The 21,749-nt window shown below is 39.8% G+C and overlaps 1 protein-coding gene across 6 annotated transcripts in view; it reads left to right on the top strand.

The window, feature by feature from the left end:
- The window catches only part of mcm9 (minichromosome maintenance 9 homologous recombination repair factor), a 92,178-nt gene that overhangs the window by 37,878 nt on the left and 32,551 nt on the right, over window positions 1-21,749 (top strand). For 4 of the 6 annotated variants that reach the window (XM_060916423.1, XM_060916419.1, XM_060916420.1 and 1 more), the window contains 4 exons: window positions 8,638-8,954; window positions 13,664-13,745; window positions 16,272-16,472; window positions 21,111-21,236. In XM_060916423.1, coding sequence (XP_060772406.1) covers window positions 8,646-8,954; window positions 13,664-13,745; window positions 16,272-16,472; window positions 21,111-21,236 — 718 coding nt within the window. In that variant the 5' untranslated portion in view covers window positions 8,638-8,645. Of the gene's footprint in view, window positions 1-8,637; window positions 8,955-13,663; window positions 13,746-16,271; window positions 16,473-21,110; window positions 21,237-21,749 lie in introns of those variants that run through there. The other 2 variants (XR_009654286.1, XM_060916424.1) reach the window with 2 other exon arrangements.

Raw genomic sequence — 21,749 nt, 5'->3', positions numbered from 1 at the left:
ATGTGTCCGCTTTTGTAATAAAGTACTGAAAGAAAAAGCAAACAGCATTGCGATTTCTTATCCATCCATATAAAAAAAAAATCCCTCCCTCCTGACTGAAAATTTTTTTGCTCACCCGGTGGACAGGAAACGGATTTTTTTTTTAAGGATGGCCTAACCAGTCCCCATAAAATGTAGATATTCTGAATTTTGATACATATTGTTCTATATAATAGTGTTTTTATTTCAATAAGTATGAAAATAGGCATCAGGTGTTTTAATTAACTACAGCTCAGATTGCAGGAAATGGGGTGTGTAAGGTCTCATTTTGAAAAATTTCACTGGGGGTGTCCCCCTGGACCCCCTTTACTACTTTGGGCGCCTTCGGCGCCCTCAGGACATTTTACGGATTTTCTGCTTTTTTTTCATCAGGACCCACTCTCTTCCCTGCTGTTCTCGTTCTCACTGACCTCTAAAGCCTGGATACACGCTTCTAGCACTATAATCTTCTCCATCAGAGAGCTAACTAATCTGCACTTATCACAAATAAAGCTATCGCTAGCGATGGAGGAAGAATGACTAAACATCCTGCACTCAGCACACTGAACAGGCTGAAGGTGTGCCATGATGAAAGGATTTGCGTACCTTAATCGAAGATCTGTTGATATTAAAGCAGATCCGATGTGGTTGGCCTCCGCTTGTGGTCTTTGCACAGGAGGAGGAAAAAAAAGAAAGCTTCCGGTCTCGGTGTTCTTCCGAAAAAAGAGAGGGGGAAAAAAACGGAAAAAGGAAAGCCAAAGTACAATAAAAAAAAATGAAGAGGATACTGGAAAATTATTTGTAGAATTTTTTTTTTTAAAGATTAGTAATTAACGCCAACACTCGCGGAAAAGACTCGTCGCAAACAACTCGGGAACCAGGAAGTGCGTAGCACCTCGTCTGAGGGAGTTTTTCCTTGCCACCGTCACCACAGGCTTGCTCATTGGGGATAGATTAGGGATAAAATTAGGTCGTGTTTTAAGTTGTTCAAATTCTGTAAAGCTGCTTTGCGACAATGTTTATTGTTAAAAGCGCTATACTACAGAAGCCGAGAGAGGCCCTTCATATAATCTTTTTTTTATTCACCTTGTTATCCCGAGATAACGACATAATTAATTCAGGATCTCGAGAAAACGACAATTATTCCGTGATCTCGAAAAAACAAAACAATTATTTCATGATCTCGAGAAAACAGCTGAGATTTCTAGCAGAGCTGCGCCCCCTGTGGGTCAGACAACGAAGACTTAGAAATTGGCGGACATGTAACAGAGCAGAAATGGCTATACAGAATGAGAAATAGCCCCAAAGTCAGCATATCACAAGTCTCTTGGCGCATCTGAATGAACCAGTTCTCAGCTGTTTACTCGAGATCATGAAATAATTTTGTTTTCTCGAGATCTCGAAATAACGGTTTTGTTTTCTCGAGATCTCAAATTAGTTGTGGTGTTTTCTCGAGATCCTGAATTAATTATGTCGTTATCTCGGAATAACGGTTTTGTTTTCTCGAGATCTCGAATTAGTTGTGTTCTCTCGAGATCCTGAATTAATTATGTCGTTATCTCGGAATAACGATTTTGTTTTCTCGAGATCTCAAATTAGTTGTGTTCTCTCGAGATCCTGAATTAATTATGTCGTTATCTCGGGATAACAAGGTGAATAAAAAAAAGGATTATATGAAGGGCCTCTCTCGGCTTCCATACTATACAAATAAACTTGACTTGAAATGTTTCAACTGTAGCAGTTCTTAAATATTACAAAAGAAATTGAAAATATTAAACAATAAAAATGTCTGATCTCTTTGAAAAAGTGTGATGTGATGTAATTCATAACAATCTCCATCATTATATCATTTATCTTATCATATATAACTAGCCCGCTCTAGTTTCAGCCAGACTCGGGGAGAGATGGAGCTTTTCGAAATACTGTGAAAAGATTCAACCCCTACTGTAGAAAATCAAGCTCCTGTAACTAGAGATGGAGCTCAGATGGAGGAAATTACTCGCTCTGTGCCTGCGTCATACGGCTTTTATAAAATACTGTTACCTTTACCGTTATGAGCTGGTGTACAATCGGACTGAAAATAGCCGCAGGTTGTTCTTCACTCAGGGACATGATGAGAACATAATGGACGATCTATAAATAGCACACAGACAGAAAAAGAGAGAGCGCAAGCAGGCGGTTATCAGACAGCAGCTCGGGTCTGATTTGTACAGAGGACAAGCGCTGTTTTAACCAGCCTTCACTGAAGGGCATTGTTCCATCTGACTTTCAGTCTGATCTGCAGGGATGAGGTTTGCTGAAGCAGAGACAAACACCCAAAAGAGTGAGGAGGAATTTTTATTTTTTTTATTTTTTTAAGATTCCTTGTAGGAGGAACAGAGAGAGGCCTTTTATCCCCAGTGCTGTTTGTGTGGTAAAATATTGGACTGAATCACAATGAAGCAGACCTTTTTTTTTTTCTTCCTCTTCTTTTCTCTCCTCCCCTTTTGCGTCTGTTTCTGGGCACGTGGGATGGAGAGGATATATGTCACCTGTAATTACAGAAACCCTCTGTACACTTACAGATATGACGGATCAGGAAGTCCAGACATCCTTGCATCACCGTTTCCTGCACATTTATTTGGCACAAGGGAACTGTGTCTGTTCTTATCTCCCTCAAATTAAAGTTGTTAAGGCATTGCTTTCATTTATTAAACAGCACTGACCTTTTAAAAATACTTTCAGGGTTGCTTTATTTGCTGTTGCCTTCAGTGAAGCAGAGAATCGTGTAATTTTTGTAATGTTTTTTTCTTCCTTCCCTCCAATTTGTGGTCTCATTTTCAAGGCCAAGAGCTTCTCTTCTCCATAGAGGAGTTTACAGTGCCATCTAGTGGACATAATTATGCAGCGTAGTGTTGGTTTATTGTTTTTACATTGTCATACTTGTTATACTGAAATGTTGTATTCTGAACAGACGGAATTGTGCTGCTTTACTTTAAAGGAACGGTCTGAATATTTTATTTACAGTGGGGCAAAAAAAGTATTTAGTCAGCCACCAATTGTGCAAGTTCTCCCACTTAAAAAGATGAGAGAGGCCTGTAATTTTCATCATAGGTACACTTCAACTATGAGAAACAAAATGGGGGGAAAGAATCCAGGAAATCACATTGTAGGATTTTTAATGAATTAATTGGTAAATTCCTCGGTAAAATAAGTATTTGGTCACCTACAAACAAGCAAGATTTCTGGCTCTCACAGACCTGTAACAACTTCTTTAAGAGGCTCCTCTGTCCTCCACTCGTTACCTGTATTAATGGCACCTGTTTGAACTCGTTATCAGTATAAAAGACACCTGTCCACAACCTCAAACAGTCACACTCCAAACTCCACTATGGCCAAGACCAAAGAGCTGTCAAAGGACAACAGAAACAAAATTGTAGCCCTGCACCAGGCTGGGAAGACTGAATCTGCAATAGGTAAGCAGCTTGGTGTGAAGAAATCAACTGTGGGAGCAATTATTAGAAAATGGAAGACATACAAGACCACTGATAATCTCCCTCGATCTGGGGCTCCACGAGAGATCTCACCCTGTGGGGTCAAAATGATCACAAGAACGGTGAGCAAAAATCCCAGAACCACACAGGGGGACCTAGTGAATGACCTGCAGAGAGCTGGGACCAAAGTAACAAAGGCTACCATCAGTAACACACTACGCCACCAGGGACTCAAATCCTGCAGTGCCAGACGTGTCCCCCTGCTTAAGCCAGTACATGTCCAGGCCCGTCTGAAGTTTGCTAGAGAGCATTTGGATGATCCAGAAGAGGATTGGGAGAATGTCATATGGTCAGATGAAACCAAAATAGAACTTTTTGGAAAAAGCTCAACTTGTCGTGTTTGGAGGAGAAAGAATGCTGAGTTGCATTCAAAGAACACCATACCTACTGTGAAGCATGGGGGTGGAAACATCATGCTTTGGGGCTGTTTTTCTGCAAAGGGACCAGGACGACTGATCCGTGTAAAGGAAAGAATGAATGGGGCCATGTATCGTGAGATTTTGAGTGAAAACCTCCTTCCATCAGCAAGGGCATTGAAGATGAAACGTGGCTGGGTCTTTCAGCATGACAATGATCCCAAACACACCGCCCAGGCAACGAAGGAGTGGCTTCGTAAGAAGCATTTCAAGGTCCTGGAGTAGCCTAGCCAGTCTCCAGATCTCAACCCCATAGAAAATCTTTGGAGGGAGTTGAAAGTCCGTGTTGCCCAGCGACAGCCCCAAAACATCACTGCTCTAGAGGAGATCTGCATGGAGGAATGGGCCAAAATACCAGCAACAGTGTGTGAAAACCTTGTGAAGACTTACAGAAAACGTTTGACCTCTGTCATTGCCAACAAAGGGTATATAACAAAGTATTGAGATGAACTTTTGTTATTGACCAAATACTTATTTTCCACCATAATTTGCAAACAAATTCTTTAAAAATCAGACAATGTGATTTTCTGGATTTTTTTTTTCTCATTTTGTCTCTCATAGTTGAAGTGTACCTATGATGAAAATTACAGGCCTCTCTCATCTTTTTAAGTGGCAGAACTTGCACAATTGGTGACTGACTAAATACTTTTTTGCCCCACTGTATCTATTTTTAAATCCCATTCCCACTTGCGACTGCTGCTGCTGCTGTTGTCTGTACTTGTCAGATATTTTCTGTCAAGCAGAGTTTGTTCTTTCCTCTCAAAGTATAATCTAATTAGTCAGTGTGACCTAATCTTAACCAATTTTTATTGATCGACTGACTTTTTATCAGTAATAAGCATTTGTTTCCTGTGTAAATTACACTGCAGGGTTTTTCATTTAACATAGAAGTAGGTAACGGGTAGTTAGATGCACCATCCATTCCAATCTGCAGGATGTAAACCTTGTAAATATAGTTGCAATGTCCAGTCCAATGTATAACATAATTCATGAAAGACATTATCATGCAACATACGGTACATGTTAGATCATCTAATGATAATATTCTATTATGACCTTATGTCATTGTGTTTTAGAAGGAGGTTTATCCATTACCCAGTTCAGGACAATACATTTTCTTGAACAGGAAGTTAGCATTTTGTACAGCTTCTCTTTATCAGAAATAAGACCATCTGATGTCCCACTGGGAGTGATGTCATCAGAGTGAAATATCAGGAACTATTATACATACAGTACAAGACACTTTTTTTTTCCATGGAGTAAAAACATGTTCTATTCCCTTCTAACAGGTTTCATTCATTTGGTTCGATAGCATGCAATATTGTTCACATATCGCTTATCCTACATGTATTACGCCATGCTACCCAATGGAGAATGAGCGCTGAATATGGTTTACGATATTGCATGGTTGGGCCACACCAATTTAATTAGTTGGTTCTCGGATTTTTTCAGGAAAAATATGAAGCGAGCGTGCGAAATAAAAATAAAATAAAAAAAAATGCTCTAATGGTAAAATTATCAGTGGAAATAGAGGGCTTTCATAATAGAGAAACAAAACAAAGACAATACATTATTGTTACACATTTCATATGGCTCTTTTAATAGCTTTTCTTATTTCCACCCGTATGCATTAAGGGCTAGCTCTGGCTGCACGTCTTTTATCAGGCAAACCAGTAAACAGATAGGCTAAATAAACGATTGAATTACAGTCAATTGAACATCTGATGGCTAAATACTTCGAATGATTTTTTGTTTGCCCCTCACATCAATCAATGAAATATATAAATCAAACCCACCTCCACAGAGTCATTGTCCATGTTGGCACATTGCAGGCTAACAAGCTCACGGCATCTTGAGTACAACTGTACAAAGTTTTCTCCCTCTTGAATTTCAACACACCTGTCAAAGATTTTACGCTTCTGTTCGCTGAATATCCTAACAATCACAAACAGGCTTTGTAGGATTCCCCTCCACAGCCACGTTTCTTCCACAAGTCTTTATCTAAAGTGAAAGGGGCGACTTGATTGGTTTTTGACGTCACGTGACCTCAACCTGCAGTCGATTTCGATTTTTTTTTTCCATTTTGCATTTTCTTCAAGCGGCGATTCCGAGAACCAACTAATCGAATTGGTGTGGCCTTGTCAAGACAACACGTCAGAGCTTAATGGCTTTTTTTTTTTTTGGTGGTATATCAGATATATTCCATTCATGAGTTTGACTCGTTCAGCATCATGCTAGCTGAACGGAATATATCGGATAGACCACTCAACGCCAGCCAATATTATTTAAATATGTCACTCAGATCCGTGATGTATTTCGTATGAAAAATGCGAGTTTTTCAACACGAGAAGATAAACATTATATCTTCAAGCCAACATGTGATTTTGTTTTGAAAGAAAAGAAGCTCGTATGAAAAATGAGTGGTGTGTTTCCCAGTAAAACACTCGTGTCCAAATAATGTATATAATTTCAGTTCTTGAGGCGTCAGTGTAATATGACTATAACACCAGATCTCCTGCAATTTGTATCCTCTCATCAAAACGTGACCAGAATCCGGTGTAGGCTGATTTATTAGTTACAGTGGTGCTTGAAAGTTTGTGAACCCTTTAGAATGTTCTGTTTCTCTGCATAAATATGACCTAAAACAACATCAGATTTTCACACAAGTCCTAAAAGTAGATAAAATGAACCCAGTTAAACAAATGAGACAAAAATGTTATACTTGCTCATTTATTTATTGAGGAAAATGATCCAATTTTACATATCTGTGAGTGGCAAAAGTATGTGAACCTCTCGGATTAGCAGTTAATTTGAAGGTGAAATTAGAGTCAGGTGTTTTCAATCAATGGGATGACAATCAGGTGTGAGTGGGCACCCTGTTTTATTTAAAGAACAGGGATCTATCAAAGTCTGATCTTCACAACACGTTTGTGGAAGTGTATCATGGCACGAACAAAGCAGATTTCTGAGGACCTCAGAAAAAGTGTCATTGATGCTCATCAGGCTGGAAAAGGTTACAAAACCACCTCTAAAGAGTTTGGACTCCACCAATCCACAGTCAGACAAATTGTGTACAAATGGAGGAAATTCAAGACCATTGTTACCCTCCCCAGGAGTGGTCGACCAACAAAAATCACTCCAAGAGCAAGGCGTGTAATAGTTGGCGAGGTCACAAAGGACCCCAGAGTAACTTCTAAGCAACTGAAGGCCTCTCTCACATTGGCTAATGTTCATGAGTCCACCATCAGGAGAACACTGAACAACAATGGTGTGCATGGCAGGGTTGCAAGGAGAAAGCCACTGCTCTCCAAAAAGAACATTGCTGCTCGTCTGCAGTTTGCTAAAGATCACGTGGACAAGCCAGAAGGCTATTGGAAAAATGTTTTGTGGACGGATGAGACCAAAATAGAACTTTTTGGTTTAAATGAGAAGCGTTATGTTTGGAGAAAGGAAAACACTGCATTCCAGCATAAGAACCTTATTCCATCTGTGAAACATGGTGGTGGTAGTATCATGGTTTGGGCCTGTTTTGCTGCATCTGGGCCAGGACGGCTTGCCATCATTGATGGAACAATGAATTCTGAATTATACCAGCGAATTCTAAAGGAAAATGTCAGGACATCTGTCCATGAACTGACTCTCAAGAGAAGGTGGATCATGCAGCAAGATAATGAACCTAAGCACACAAGTCGTTCTACCAAAGAATGGTTAAAGAAGAATAAAGTTAATGTTTTGGAATGGCCAAGTCAAAGTCCTGACCTTAATCCAATCGAAATGTTGTGGAAGGACCTGAAGCGAGCAGTTCATGTGAGGAAACCCACCAACATCCCAGAGTTGAAGCTGTTCTGTACGGAGGAATGGGCTAAAATTCCTCCAAGCCGGTGTGCAGGACTGATCAACAGTTACCGCAAACATTTAGTTGCAGTTATTGCTGCACAAGGGGGTCACACCAGATACTGAAAGCAAAGGTTCACATACTTTTGCCACTCACAGATATGTAATATTGGGTCATTTTCCTCAATAAATAAATGACCAAGTATAATATTTTTGTCTCATTTGTTTAACTGGGTTCTCTTTATCTACTTTTAGGACTTGTGAAAATCTGATGATTTTTTTTTTTAGGTCATATTTATGCAGAAATATAGAAAATTCTAGAGTTCACAAACTTCCAAGCACCACTGTATGTGAATAATGGATATGTAGACAAGGACTGTTTTTAAAACTATATTACAGACAAATCACCTCACTCGCTTGTTCAATTATTCACACCTCAGTCTAAAAATGTTTTTATACACTCAATATAACTGATTGATTTATATTCAAGTACATATCACAGTCTCTGTGAGGTCATGAGTTCAAGTCCCAGCATCACCAAGCTGCCACTGTTGCGCCTTTAACCTTCTCATAATAGTAAATGTTTGAGATGATTTTCAAGTTGAGCCCTGGATGTGAATGATCTCTCAGCTCCATTTTTCAATGCCGTCTTTGTGGAGGGTAAGTGGAGTAACCTGTGCTGTCGGTGCAGCTCTTAAACCTGCCATTCTTTACAGAAACGCCGCCGTGGATGGCATGGCATGTTTTATTCTAATCATTTTAATAATTTCTAAATGCAACCCACTTTTTTATACTTGGCCAAAATTGTCCCTCATCCACCGTGTCTGAAACTCCAGGTTTGCCCATGTGTCCTGAGATGACCAGAGAGCACATCCCTAAAGCCCGCGACGTGGGTCACTTCCTGTCCGTCACGGGCACCGTCATCCGCACCAGCATGACCAAAGTGCTGGAGTACCAGCGGGACTACATGTGCAACAAGTGCAGACACGTGTTCTCCGTGCAGGCCGACTTCGAGCAGTACTACAGCTTCACGCCACCCAGCCGCTGCCCCAGTGAGGACGAGTGCAGCTCCTTCAAATTCACCTGCCTGACAGAAGCAGACACCCCGCCGTCATCCTGCAGAGACTACCAGGAAATCAAGATCCAAGAGCAGGTCAGGACCTCGGGCGAGAGAGAGGTGTTCTGGGGAAATCGAGTGGTTGTGAATTGTAGATTTATTATGAGGCGTTTTAAATAAAGTCTAACCTTCTCCAGTGTACGGAAGCCGAGAGAGGCCCTTCATATAATCCTTTTTTTTTATTCACCTTGTTATCCCGAGATAACGACATAATTAATTCAGGATCTCGAGAAAACAACACAACTAATTCGAGATCTCGAGAAACAAAACAATTATTTCATGATCTCGAGTAAACAGCTGAGAAATGGTTCATTCAGGTGCGCCAAGAGACTTGTGATATGCTGACTTTGGGGCTATTTCTCATTCTGTATAGACACAACTTTGGTCATTAGAATGTCTGGAATAATCTTCTCTGGGACCCCCCTCTCTCTCAAGGCATCGTAAAAAGCCATTTCTGCTCTGTTACATGTCCGCCAATTTCTAAGTCTTCGTTGTCTGACCCACAGGGGGGCGCAGCTCTGCTAGAAATCTCAGCTGTTTTTTCGAGATCACGGAATAATCGTCTTGTTTTCTCGAGATCACGGAATAATTGTTTTGTTTTCTCGAGATCTCAAATTAGTTGTGTTGTTTTCTCGAGATCCTGAATTAATTATGTCGTTATCTCGGGATAACAAGGTGAATAAAAAAAGATTATATGAAGGGCCTCTCGCGGCTTCCGTACCAGTGGTTTTAAAAGGGCTGTTTGACAATCACATCCACAATAGTCCAAAATTCAAACTTCAGATTTTTATGTTTCTCTGCTGCCAAAAATGACCTTTTGAGATGGAAATGAACTGCAGAATTTCAGAGCTACAGGTCGTATCCTGCGCATGTTACCTGTAGTGAGAAGCCGGCACGTAGCATGTTTCTAAAACTGACCACCTAACTAATAGTCCACAAGAGTAAGGGATACGAAATTAAAAACTGTTGAAATGGATATAATCTATGTTAATTACAAATTTTCAAATCCTGTGCAGCGATGATTGTACACAGTGGTTACTGTAATAACAACTGAAGTGGTGGTGATCCTTGTGGTTTTCTGGAGAGGACACTGTTTGATGGCCTCACATTTCAACTACGTGAAGTTCTGCTGCAGATCAAATGTGTCTCACATGTGTTTCAAGTCATGTTTTTTTTTTCCCCTTTTCTTTTTAGCAGCAACAGAGTATTCTGTTTCAAAAGAGAGAAATATTTTCTTAACCCTCTGGGGTTGAGAGCTCCGCCAGCGAAGCTCAACAGGTTTAGAATGAGTAGGTCATGTATTTTAAATAAATATCTTCGAGTTTATCATCATACAAGCATGATAAACATATTGACAAACTTTACACTTTCCTATGTGCCCATTGTCAAATATTATAGCTTTTAAATTATCTAAATTAGATGAAACTTAAAACTTGTCACCTTAGGCCCTGTCCACACGGCAATGGATTCAGGTGAATCTAATAAAATTGTTTATCGTTTCGGCCTGGCGTCCACACGGCACCGGCGTTTTGGGTGCCCCAAAACGAAATCTTTTGAGAACGGGTTCAAGAGTGGAAAAATCTGGCAACGGCGCCATTGCGAAGTCGTCTGGATGAGTAGAACAGATTTGTTTACGATGACGTCACAACCACATGACTAGAACAAGCAGCACTCTCGCTGTTTTGTATGAACCACTGCATTGCATTCACTTTTGTATACAGCTTTTCTTTTAAATAAACAAGTAACTGAACCATTTCTTGAATTTCTTTTTTTTTTTTTATTGGATAAGACTGCTTTTCAAAATGTTCACACACAATATAAAAAGTTATATAAATTATATAAAAAAGCTTTTCAAAATGTTCACACACAATAAGAAAAGTAAGTTATATAAAACTATGCACACTAATAAAACTAATTTGTACACACAGAAGGCACGATTTCCTCGCGTAGTCGCACCCATCTTCTTCTTGTTGTGTGTTTGTTCCTGACAGTGCTTCACACCGGCATAGATCTGTGCACACTGGGTAGAAGAAGGGGTTTATGCGCATGTGTCTACTACTTCTATTGTTCTGGTGTCTCCGATGGGACCGTCTTACAGCGCCCCTAGAGGTGTGGCATGTGTATTGCATTGTTTTCAGCAAGCGTTGCATTGCCATATGTACCTGATATTTTACTGATCCGTTGCCCATGTGGACGCGATATTTTTTTTTTAATAACATCTCGTTGCCGTTGTCGTGTGGATGTAGCCTTATTCAGTCACACCGGAGTCGGAGCGCTGAGTGCCACGTACACATTCATAAAAGACTATTCACATGGTAACAGCATAATAATCACTTTTTCACTCTTTTGGTTTCGATTGGTTTCTCTTTCGTGGTGGGCACGCCCACTGTAAACAGGACCAAATCTTTTAGATATAGTTTAGGTTATTTGGCGCTAAAACTTGTTGTGAGATGGCACACGGATTTTATGCGCTTTGGATGATTCTGGACAGTGATTCAATTCAATCTTGAGAACTGCGACACTGATGATGAGTGGTGTTTTGTTTTTTTTGTTTTTTTTAACTTTGACTCGATCCAGCCGAAGATCAACTCGAGTAAGTGTAAATATTTCTTCTATTTCTGATGAGCAGATCGGTTGATGTGTGTGCGCTGTAGTGCATACACAGGAAAAACGACTGAGCAGTTTTTCCAGAGTTAAAAGTATTTTCCTCAAAAATGGTTAATTTTTCTGTATTTTGAGTTTAGAGAGTAAAAGTTGGAGTGGGAGCAAAATTATAGAATAATTATGTAACCGAGTAGGTTGTGGCTCTGAACTGAGTAAAATAGTACAAGAGTTAATTTCAAGACACACTGAATCGAGTCAAATACCAGATAAATGAAGCTGTTGTAAAAAGCAGTTTTAGAACTGTGTTGGAATGTGTGAAAAAACATGACCTTACCCATTGTGACTTGACCTGACGGGATTAAGAGTTGGCTGTGGGAGGGTTTTTCACTCTTCTCATTGAATGAAATGGAAATTTTTACTCTTCTCATTGAATACCCTTCCCACTGCCAGCCCTTTATCCCAAAACAATAGGATATACATTTTTTAATGACCAGTTAATTGTCCAAATCAATGGAGCAGATTTTTTTTTTGTGCTTGATCCATTCCTAAGACTGAACAGAATCACCTCAAGTGACCAAAACAGTTCAGCACAATGCAGGCTTTCATCTAAACCGGGGAACAGGGGCGTTGTGCCCTCTTACTCTCGGTGTGCGCCCCCTTACCGAAATGCCGATTGAACCCCAAATCACACTTAGGCCATGCACTTATATGCTACTGCACAACATGCGATCTTTTCTCCGTGAAAACATCCCAGCAACACCACGTGACAATGTGTCTGATCATCAAATACGTTATAATTACTCCAAAAATATTCCAATCATAGTAGATACACCGCCAGACGGTGCAAAAACAATCCGAATTGGCATTTTCCAGACTGAGGCGCCATGTTGTTTAGTTGTTTACTTGTTGCGGCTGCTCTTGTGAGATTTGACATGGGTTACATACAAGGTCAGCTGACTTATAGAGCGAGATTTCTCGAGACTGAATGACCTTTCACCCACCGGCGTGGGAGTTTTTGACAGAATTGTTCGCAAGTTGTTTTTGTTGACACTTGGGCATTTAAAGATGTCATCCCGTGGCACGAAACGGAAGAAAGCCAAAGACTGTCCGGGGCAGAAGAAGATTACTTCTTTCTTTTTCAATGTTGACAGACAATTTGTTACAATTTCCCTCTCAGATAGCCTCAGAATGTCCCATTGTAGCCTCAATTTTTCAAAGGCTTCGCACGGCAGAGAGGGGGACGGACAACCGGCACCATCCCCCCGCCCCCCTGCTTCGCTCCCTCGCCATGGTGAGCGCCCTCATACTAAATTTTTCTAGAAAAAAACCCTGCAATGGGTAAGGTCATGGTTTTTTACATATTCCAACACAGCTCTAAAACTGCTTTTTACAACATTTATCTGGTATTTTTTAAAATACAATCATGACATACATATTACAGAGAGATTATTGTAGCTGAACTTGTGCTGAATACAAAAAAAAGTCATATGACATTGAAAATACTGCTTAGATTTGTTGAAATTAACAACAAAATCAGAGCATGCCAAAATCATTAGAGTGCCAGAAAATACCCTCAGACCCCAGAGGGTTAGATAATCATTTACAACCTCATCATATGGTGAGTGATTTACAGAGAGGAAGTTTTTAACAGACAAAGGTTCCTGTCAGAGGCACTTAGTTTCACAAAAAAAATAACTTGCACTTAAATATCTTTCTACTGTGAATGAAAGTACTGTATACATCCCAGAGTAAAACCTAATTAGTGCTAAAAAAAAAAAAAAGCAATTCTGAATTTAACCAGTAAAATCTAAGTGTAATAATTAAAGTAGAATTAAATGAAATGACTACAAGGTCAAAACTGAGACCGGATTTGACTCTTAAACGTATTTATAAGACCTTATAAGAGACATTACTGCTGTAGGTAGGGATGGTGTGTCCCTGTAAAATGATGTATAAGAAACTCCAGTATACACACACACACACACACACACACACACACACACACACACACACACACACAGGATCTAGTTGTAGGAGTTAGTTGGTGCTATTCAAAAAGACACCCAAGATTGTGAAACAGCCTTAATGACAGTTGAATGTAATGCCCTCCTGAGTAAAGGGGTTATGATGCCTGGTTGCAGGTCCAGAGACTCTCCGTGGGCAGCATCCCTCGCTCCATGCTGCTCATTTTAGAAGACGATCTGGTGGACAGCTGCAAATCAGGTAAACAACGCTGCAAGCCCAGTTCGCTCCAGATTAATGCAGTGTCATTCCTGAGATCTTTGCCCTTGTACAAGTTATTTAATTTAAACAATTTAACATCAGGGATTAGGAGAAACATTGCGACTACCTTTTTGAACAGAGGTGAGATTTTTAAAAAAAAGTGCTTGTGAGCATTTTAGCCAACACCATGTGCAATGTTCATGTGTTAACGTTGTGTTTCAGTCAGTGGATAAGAACTTGAACTCGGAGATATTACCTAATACTACAACTTTTTTAAATATTTTCATTTCCCATTTTAACATTCAAGATGTGAAAATGTAATATTTAATACCATTTTAACATTTTTCATTTGTAATGAGCACAGTTCTTTATTGTAGTACTCGTACTAATTAGAAAGAAAGTTTTATCCAATAAGTCATGTTTATTTAATGATTTAATAAAAAGACAATAGGCTGTAGCATACATTGGGGGAAATTTGGGGAATTTTAAGCCTTTATTCATCACACGTACATTAGAGCATAGTGAAATTCACTCTCCGCATTTAATCCATCTGGGGATGTGAGCTTTAGTGAGTGAGTATTTTACATATTTTTTTTTTAATCCCCTGCTGGCCGAAAGGCCCAAAGGAGGATTATGTCGTGGTGGTGTCCATCCGTCCGTTCCAGGAAGGGTGCTCACCACCTCAAATCAACGGCTCTCTCACTTTTTTGGAGGAATTTCATGAAACTTGGCAGGATTCTTTGTTATATGTCAGTAATACGCGTATTCCAATTTCGTACAATTCGGTCACATTTTACCAGAGTTACAGCCTTCGATTAACAAAATTATACTTTGACAGTTTCATGAGAGTGTGCTTTCCTTCTGAAATCAACTCTCGCAATTTTTGGAGGAATTTCACGAAACTTGGCAAAAGGCATTGTTGTATGTCGGTAGTACGCATATTGTAATTTTGTTAAATTCTGTCGCATTTTACCAGAGTTCCAGCCCTTGATTAACAACCTTTTACTTTCACAATTTCATGAAGGTGTGCTTGCCTTCCGACATCAACTCCTCTCACAATTTTTGGCAGAATTTCAGGAAACTTGACAGAATTCATATATGTTATTTACAAGCTGGGAGGTCCATATCGTGAAATACCGTGACTGAGGTCTTGAAAGTACTGACTGAGGCCCTCTGGGCCGAGGCCACGGTATTTCACCATACGGACCGACCTTAAGCTGGTAAATAATATATTTATTTTTTCTTTACCAAATTCTAACAGAAAACGAGAGTGCCCGAAAGGGAAAACCGAGCCGAGCCACCATTTTGAATCCTCATTCACGGCTGTAATGCAAATCGCTTTCTCCTCGGTATACAAGTGCACTTCCATGGCAGGAAAAAAAACTGCATTTTGCCGCCTACGTAGTTCCCTATTTATGCAAATAGGAGTCATTCAGGATTCAGCCATGTTTTTGCTCAGTGTTAGCAAATTACAGGTTTTAGCTTTCTCCTGAAATTTTTTTTTTTAAATTTCTTCTTCCTCAGGGTAGTAAAACTCGCTTTCGCTGTGAAGACTGTCGTTATCGCTATCCACGATGTAAAATTAATGCTATGCTCCTGAGACATGCTGGCAAAAATGTATAAGATTTTTGATAATCTTACGAATAAATCTTTTTTTTAAAAAAAAGATAAATGTTGACAAAAAATTCTACTATGTTGTTTGTTTGTTGTGAACGAGCGAGTCGCCAGAGGTCCGTAACCGGGGTCCGTACCATAGGATATGGACCCACTCGCTAGCCAATCAGAGCACAGGATTTGGACCGTGAAAAAAAAAAAATTGTTATATGTCGCTAATATGCATTTTGCAATTTCGTTCAATTCAATCGCATTTTACCAGAGTTATGGCATAGTCACCAGCGAGTGATATTGTGCTCACGTCATATAATAAAAACGATGCCACTATTTGCATCTTTGAGGGGGAAAAAAAAAGTTAGTTACTATGTAATTACTAGCTTATCCTGGTTGTTGAACAAATCCACATCCCGTTCCAGATGCTCTTATAATATCCTCCACTCTTCTGTGAAGGCTTTCCATTAGATTTTGGGGCGTGGATTTGTGTTCATTCAGCAACATGAGCATTCGTGAGATCATGCACTGATGTTGGCGTTCCAGTTCATCCCAAAGGTGTTCAGTCAGGGTTCTGTGCAGGACCCTCGAGTCGAGTTCTTCCAGTACAAATTTGGCAAACCATGTCTTCACGGAGCTTTGTGCACAGGAGCATTGTCGTGCTGGAACATGTTCAGGCCTCGTAGTTCAAGTGAAGGGAAATTGTAAAGCTCCAGCATCCAAAGACGTTCTATACACTTGTGCGCTTCCAACTTTGTGGCAACAGTTTGGGGAAAACCACATCCTTTTAGCCATAAGAATGGATATGTGCAGAATGAAATGGATACACGTAGAATGAAATGCTTGCTAGCAATGCCATAACCTCATCTTCACTGAGAGCATCACAGGTTATTTGTGTTTTTGTTTATTTTTCCCCTCCAGGAGATGATATTACGGTGTATGGGGTGGTGTGTCAGCGCTGGAAGCCACTGTACCAGGACTCTCGCTGTGATGTGGAGATTGTGCTGAAGGCCAACTACATTGAAATCAACAACGATCAATCCACAGCAGCAGTAGCGCTAGAGGACTTTCAGAAGGAATTTGAGGAATTCTGGGAAATTCACAAGCAGAACCCTATAGCGGGTGTGTGAGTGTAATATATATATATATATATATATATATATATATATATATATATATAAAATAATGTGACACTAAATATTTAAATAATATACAGTACCAACCAAAAGTTTGGACACACCTTCTAATTCAGTGTTTTTTCTTTATTTTTATTCATTAAAAGACACTTCTTCTTGTCTTAAAGTAACGATGGATGTCGTTTCTCTTTACTTAGTTGAGCGGTTCTTGACATAATATGGATTACTACAGTTATGGAATAGGGCTATTTATTATAAGGTATTTTTATTATTTATTATTTACTCTGATCTCAAACGCATTAAGAAGGCAAGAAATGAGTCCACTAATGACCTTTTGACGAGGCAGACCTGTTAATTGAAAAGCATTCCAGGTGACGACCTCATGAAGCTGGTTAAGATATTGCCAATAGTGTGCAAAGCATCATCAAGGTACACACTGGATACGCTGAAGAATCTAAACTATCAAACTTTTTTTTTTTTTTGGACATACAATTCCATATGCGTCCCAGATGTTATTTCATAGTTTTGATGTCTTCAGTACTGTTTTACAATGTAGAAAATACAGAAAAAACCTATAAATGAGTCGAGTAGGGGTGTACAAACTTTTGGCTGGTACGGTATATAAAACTAAAAAATAATGGAAAGTAGGCAGCTGGATCCACTGGAATTGGCCTAATTAATCCAATTATTACAAAGTATTTTTCTGACTGATGGGACAGATCTATCCCAGTGGGTGTGGTCTCATCCAGAAAGACCCCGCCCCCATCCACATCAATCTCTGTATACTGTACGTCTATGCTTATAGATACAGCAGTCTAATTTTCTTTCATACAACTTTTGTGGTAGATGTTCATTCTGTAGCTTTTGCATTATCGAGTCAGCACAAAAACCTTCATAGATTTCCAAGCAGTACTTTTCCAACTAAATTAAATGTTAGAGAAAAACGTTTGCATGGCAGTAAAGAATGCAACACTTTATAAAACGGACATCTTTTCAGACAGAACAACATAATGAAGGCCCAATCCCAATTCTAATTTCTACCCCTCCCCCTTCCCCTCCGCCTTCCCCTTGGCCCTTCCCCTTGAAACTGAGCTACAAGGGATAGGGCTTGAAATTCAACCCTTACGTATTGGGATAGCCCTTCAACGATCGCATACGTCATCGCGTACCTCCGTCAGCGTTTACGTTAGCAAAACGCGACCAAATGCGTCATTGGCTGCGACCAGCCGCTACAGTCAGAGCCAGAACCAGAAATCTCTGCTGGCAGGGTGTGATTTGTTAACTAACACCACTGAATGGGATATCTTTGGCGCTTCGTGCACCACATCCGACAGAATGAGGTGTCAGAACACTCATGTAAACAATAAAAGCGAGAATAACAGAACAAAACGTACGCAGTAAAGCAACCGAAAACAATACTCACTCCCAAAGCTTTTTAGCAGCAGCTTGGATTTCAGAAATCGCTGCTCATTCTCAGCTCGAAAGCGAATCAAGCAGCGTGTTTCCTCTGGATAACAACTTAAAACACGTAAATAATGGAGAAAATACATTTATGACAATCTTTCGCCGCGGGAACCGCCATCTTTCTGAAATCCGCATGAAATCTCGCTGAAATCCGCATGGCATTGTGGGAAATCACTCAAACCCCTTCGTTCGGAGTCAGCTCCAGGAAAATCTCCGTTTGGAGGGGTACAGGAGCCCTTCCCCTACCCCTCCGCGTTAACTGGGATTGGGATACCCCTACCCCTTCACGTGAACGCGCAAAATGGAGGGGAAGGGCCAAGGGGTTGGTCCAAGGGGTGAAATGGGATTCGGCCGAAGTCTGTCGGGTTTTAGCTGCAAAAGCAGAGGAGGAGTTAAGAGTCAGAATCTCCAGACGAACCGTAGCAGGTTCTCCAAGATACTCAGAAAACCTTACTGGCTAATTTCCTTAGAAAACTCAACAGTGTACCTCAGACTGGAGATGTGGGGATTTTTTTTTTTTTTTAATTTAATGGAAATTCTTGTCTCATCACATGCTAACTTTTAGTTTATTACTACTTACAACACTTTTTTTTAATATAGGAAAAGTTCAGTTTCACCATTTTTAAAGCCATCTTTGCTTTCCATGTGCCGAAGACTAAGATTTGTTTTTTTATCCCCCGCTGGCCGAAAGGCCCAAAGGAGGATTATGTCGTGGCGATGTCCATCCCGGGAAGGGTACTCGCCTTCTGAAATCAACTCCTCTCACAATTTTTGTAGGAATTTCACGAAACTTGACAGGAATCTTTGTTATATGTTGGTAATATGCGTATTGTAATTTTGTTAAACTGGGTCACGTTTTACCAGAGTTACAGCCCTTGATTAACAAAATGATACTTTGACAATTTCATAAGTGTGTGTTTTCCTTCTGACATCAACTCTTCTCATAATTTTTGGAGGAATTTCACCAAACTTGGCAGGATTCTTTGTTATATGTCGGTAGTACGCATATTGGAATCTCATTAAATTCGGTCGTATTTTTCCAGAGTTCCAGCCCTTGATTGACAACCTTATACTTTCACAATTTCATGAAGGTGTGTTTGCTTTCTGACATCAACTCCTCTCACAATTTTTGGACGAATTTCTCGAAGCTTGACAAAAGGCCTTGTTATATGACGGTAATATGCATATTGCGATCTAATTTCGTTTGTGAAAATTTTCCCAGAGTTTTGACCCTTGATTAAATAATTTTCTATTTTGACAATTTCATGAAGGTGTACGTTCTTCTGAAATCAACTCCTCTCATAATTTGTGGAGGAATTTCACCGAACTTGGCAACAGGCTTTGTTATATGACAGTTATACGCATATTGAAATTTCGTTTAATTTGGGCAAATTTTACCAGAGTTATGCTCTTGAATATTAACAAACTTGTACTTTGGCAATTTCATCAAGGTGTGCTTGCTTTCTGAAATCAACTTCCCTCACAATTTTTATCCCCCGCTGGCCGAAAGGCCCGAAGGGGGATTATGTCATGGTAATCGTCCGTCCGTCCGTCCGTCCCGGGAAGGGTACTCACCTTCTGAAATCAACTCTTCTCACAATTTTTGGAGGAATTTCACGAAACTTGACAGGATTCTTTGTTATATATCGGTAACACGCATCTTGCAATTTTGTTCAATTCAGTCGCATTTTACTAGCCTGGCAAGCCAGACTAAATGTGAATATTTAGTCTGGCCTCGATCCGTAGACATTTCCGAAGGGTGTGGGAGGAACAACCCGCTGTCTTTCAAACTGTCTCTGTGCGTATAGGCCAACGCTCTGACCAATCAGCGCAACAGTGACTGTGATGTAATCAGAGCGACAGAAAGCAGTAGGGGAGGCCTTGAAATAAATAATTTTTCAAAATGCGTATTACGTAATAAACAGGTTCTAGATATTAAGAAGTTTGGAGATAATGACCACAAGTTTGGAGTCTGTACCACATAACTCTTATTTTTTTTCAAGTGTTTTTCAAGGGTTTGCTTAAACTGTTTTTGAGAGTTTTTATTTAGTGGTGTTTGGTGAAATAATTTCCCTTAAATTTAAAATAATGGGAAAATAAGAAACAATCAAAAAGTAATGTTTCAAAGCTGTTTATTAATTCTTCGTACTGCACAAACTAGCCCCATCCTTTTGGCTACGAGCGGAGCCAGCTGGTAGATCAGACTTTTCCCATAGCCGGTCGGCAAAACAGCGAAAACGTCCTTCTTGAAAAGGAATGAGCGGAGAGCCTCTTCCTGCTCATGTTTCAACAAAAACTCCAAGTCTAATTCTTCTAAAACTGATTCCAAAGCGGAGTCAAACGCGCGCTGTTCACTAGCGGTAGCCATCTTTCCTGTTGTGCTTTCTCCAGCGTCGCGCAGCCTTGTCGTCACTCCTGCAAAAGCCCGCCCAAAGAATTCAAACAAAAACCTTGCGTTGTGATTGGCGGGCACGATTTGATGCCCGGGGTGTTTTTGTTGATATGGTGCGAGGCTAGACCCACTCGTAGGCAAAAATATTTTTGGCCGCTAGGCGGGTGGGTCTAGTTTACTAGGCTAGCATTTTACCAGAGTTATGGCCGAGTTGCCTGCGGGGGATATTAATGTACATTTATTGTAAACATGTCTTCCAAAAAAAAAAAAAAGGATGCATGATTCCTGTCAGACTGTAACAACTATCTAACATTTAGTTTAGGAGTTTGCAGAAGTCCATCCCACCTTTATCAAACCCTTAGTTATTTCTAAATCGTTCTACATCCTTATTCCCTCCTCACAGCACTAGGGGTTGTTGTAATGATGTAAATGCATATGCACTGAATGGGTGCAAAGATTTAGGAAATCATTATTAGTTTATATAACTATTAAACAAGTTACTCGTAGTGTTAAACTGGATACATTGCTAAAGCACATCACGTTTTTATTGTTGCATTAGCCGTTAATAATAGCACTCAGCTCAACTTACTTCCCACCTCCTTAGATTTTAGGTGTAAAATTAATGATTTTTTTAATTCCAAATATATTGTATTAACCGATTATTAAACTCCATGTCGCTACATAGCGAGTGTGAAGACATTCAAACTCTGATTTTTCTATCCAAAACTCTCATTTTTCTCTTTCTTTCCTTGTTCTGACAATCTGAAGGCAGGAACCAGATTCTGATGAGTTTGTGCCCCCAGGTGTTTGGGATGTATGTGGTCAAGTTGGCTGTAGCCTTGGTTTTGGCAGGTGGAGTGCAGCGAGTCGATGCCTCAGGAATGAAGGTGAGAGGTATGTGAGTTCCTCTGAATGAATAAAACACCCCGGATCATGTTGTTATGGGTAAATAATCAACTTCAAGGTCGTGACCGTATCCCTACTGTATGTTGTGTTACATTACACGCTGAGTACTTGGTATAATATTGTACAAGGTGTTTTCTTCCTCCTCTGTCAAAACGATTTTCATCAACGATGGCTTTTTTTTTTTAAATTAATTAAACGTTTGTTTTAATCCATTTATAGTTATGTTTAATATTGTGGAACATCTGAGAAATTATTTCCTGTTACCACTCGTGTTATAGAAGCTAAAAACAGTTTTTCCATCATCAGCCAAAAAAAGGTAGCTCATATTAAATCATGTCTTACAGAAAACGTTAACTTAGCAGTGATTCAGGGATGAGAGTTTTCCGCTTTTTGGCGTATTTCTGCTTTTTGAGTAAAAATCAACCTTTTTATATTATGCCAAATCCGTTGAGATTTTTTTTTTCATTTATTGAGGGGGGTTGGGGTATGTTCCTTCGTGAT

The sequence above is a fragment of the Neoarius graeffei genome, chromosome 3, assembly GCF_027579695.1.
Source record: "Neoarius graeffei isolate fNeoGra1 chromosome 3, fNeoGra1.pri, whole genome shotgun sequence".
In the NCBI taxonomy this organism is placed as follows: domain Eukaryota; kingdom Metazoa; phylum Chordata; class Actinopteri; order Siluriformes; family Ariidae; genus Neoarius; species Neoarius graeffei.
This window is presented reverse-complemented; position numbering and strand designations above follow the sequence as displayed.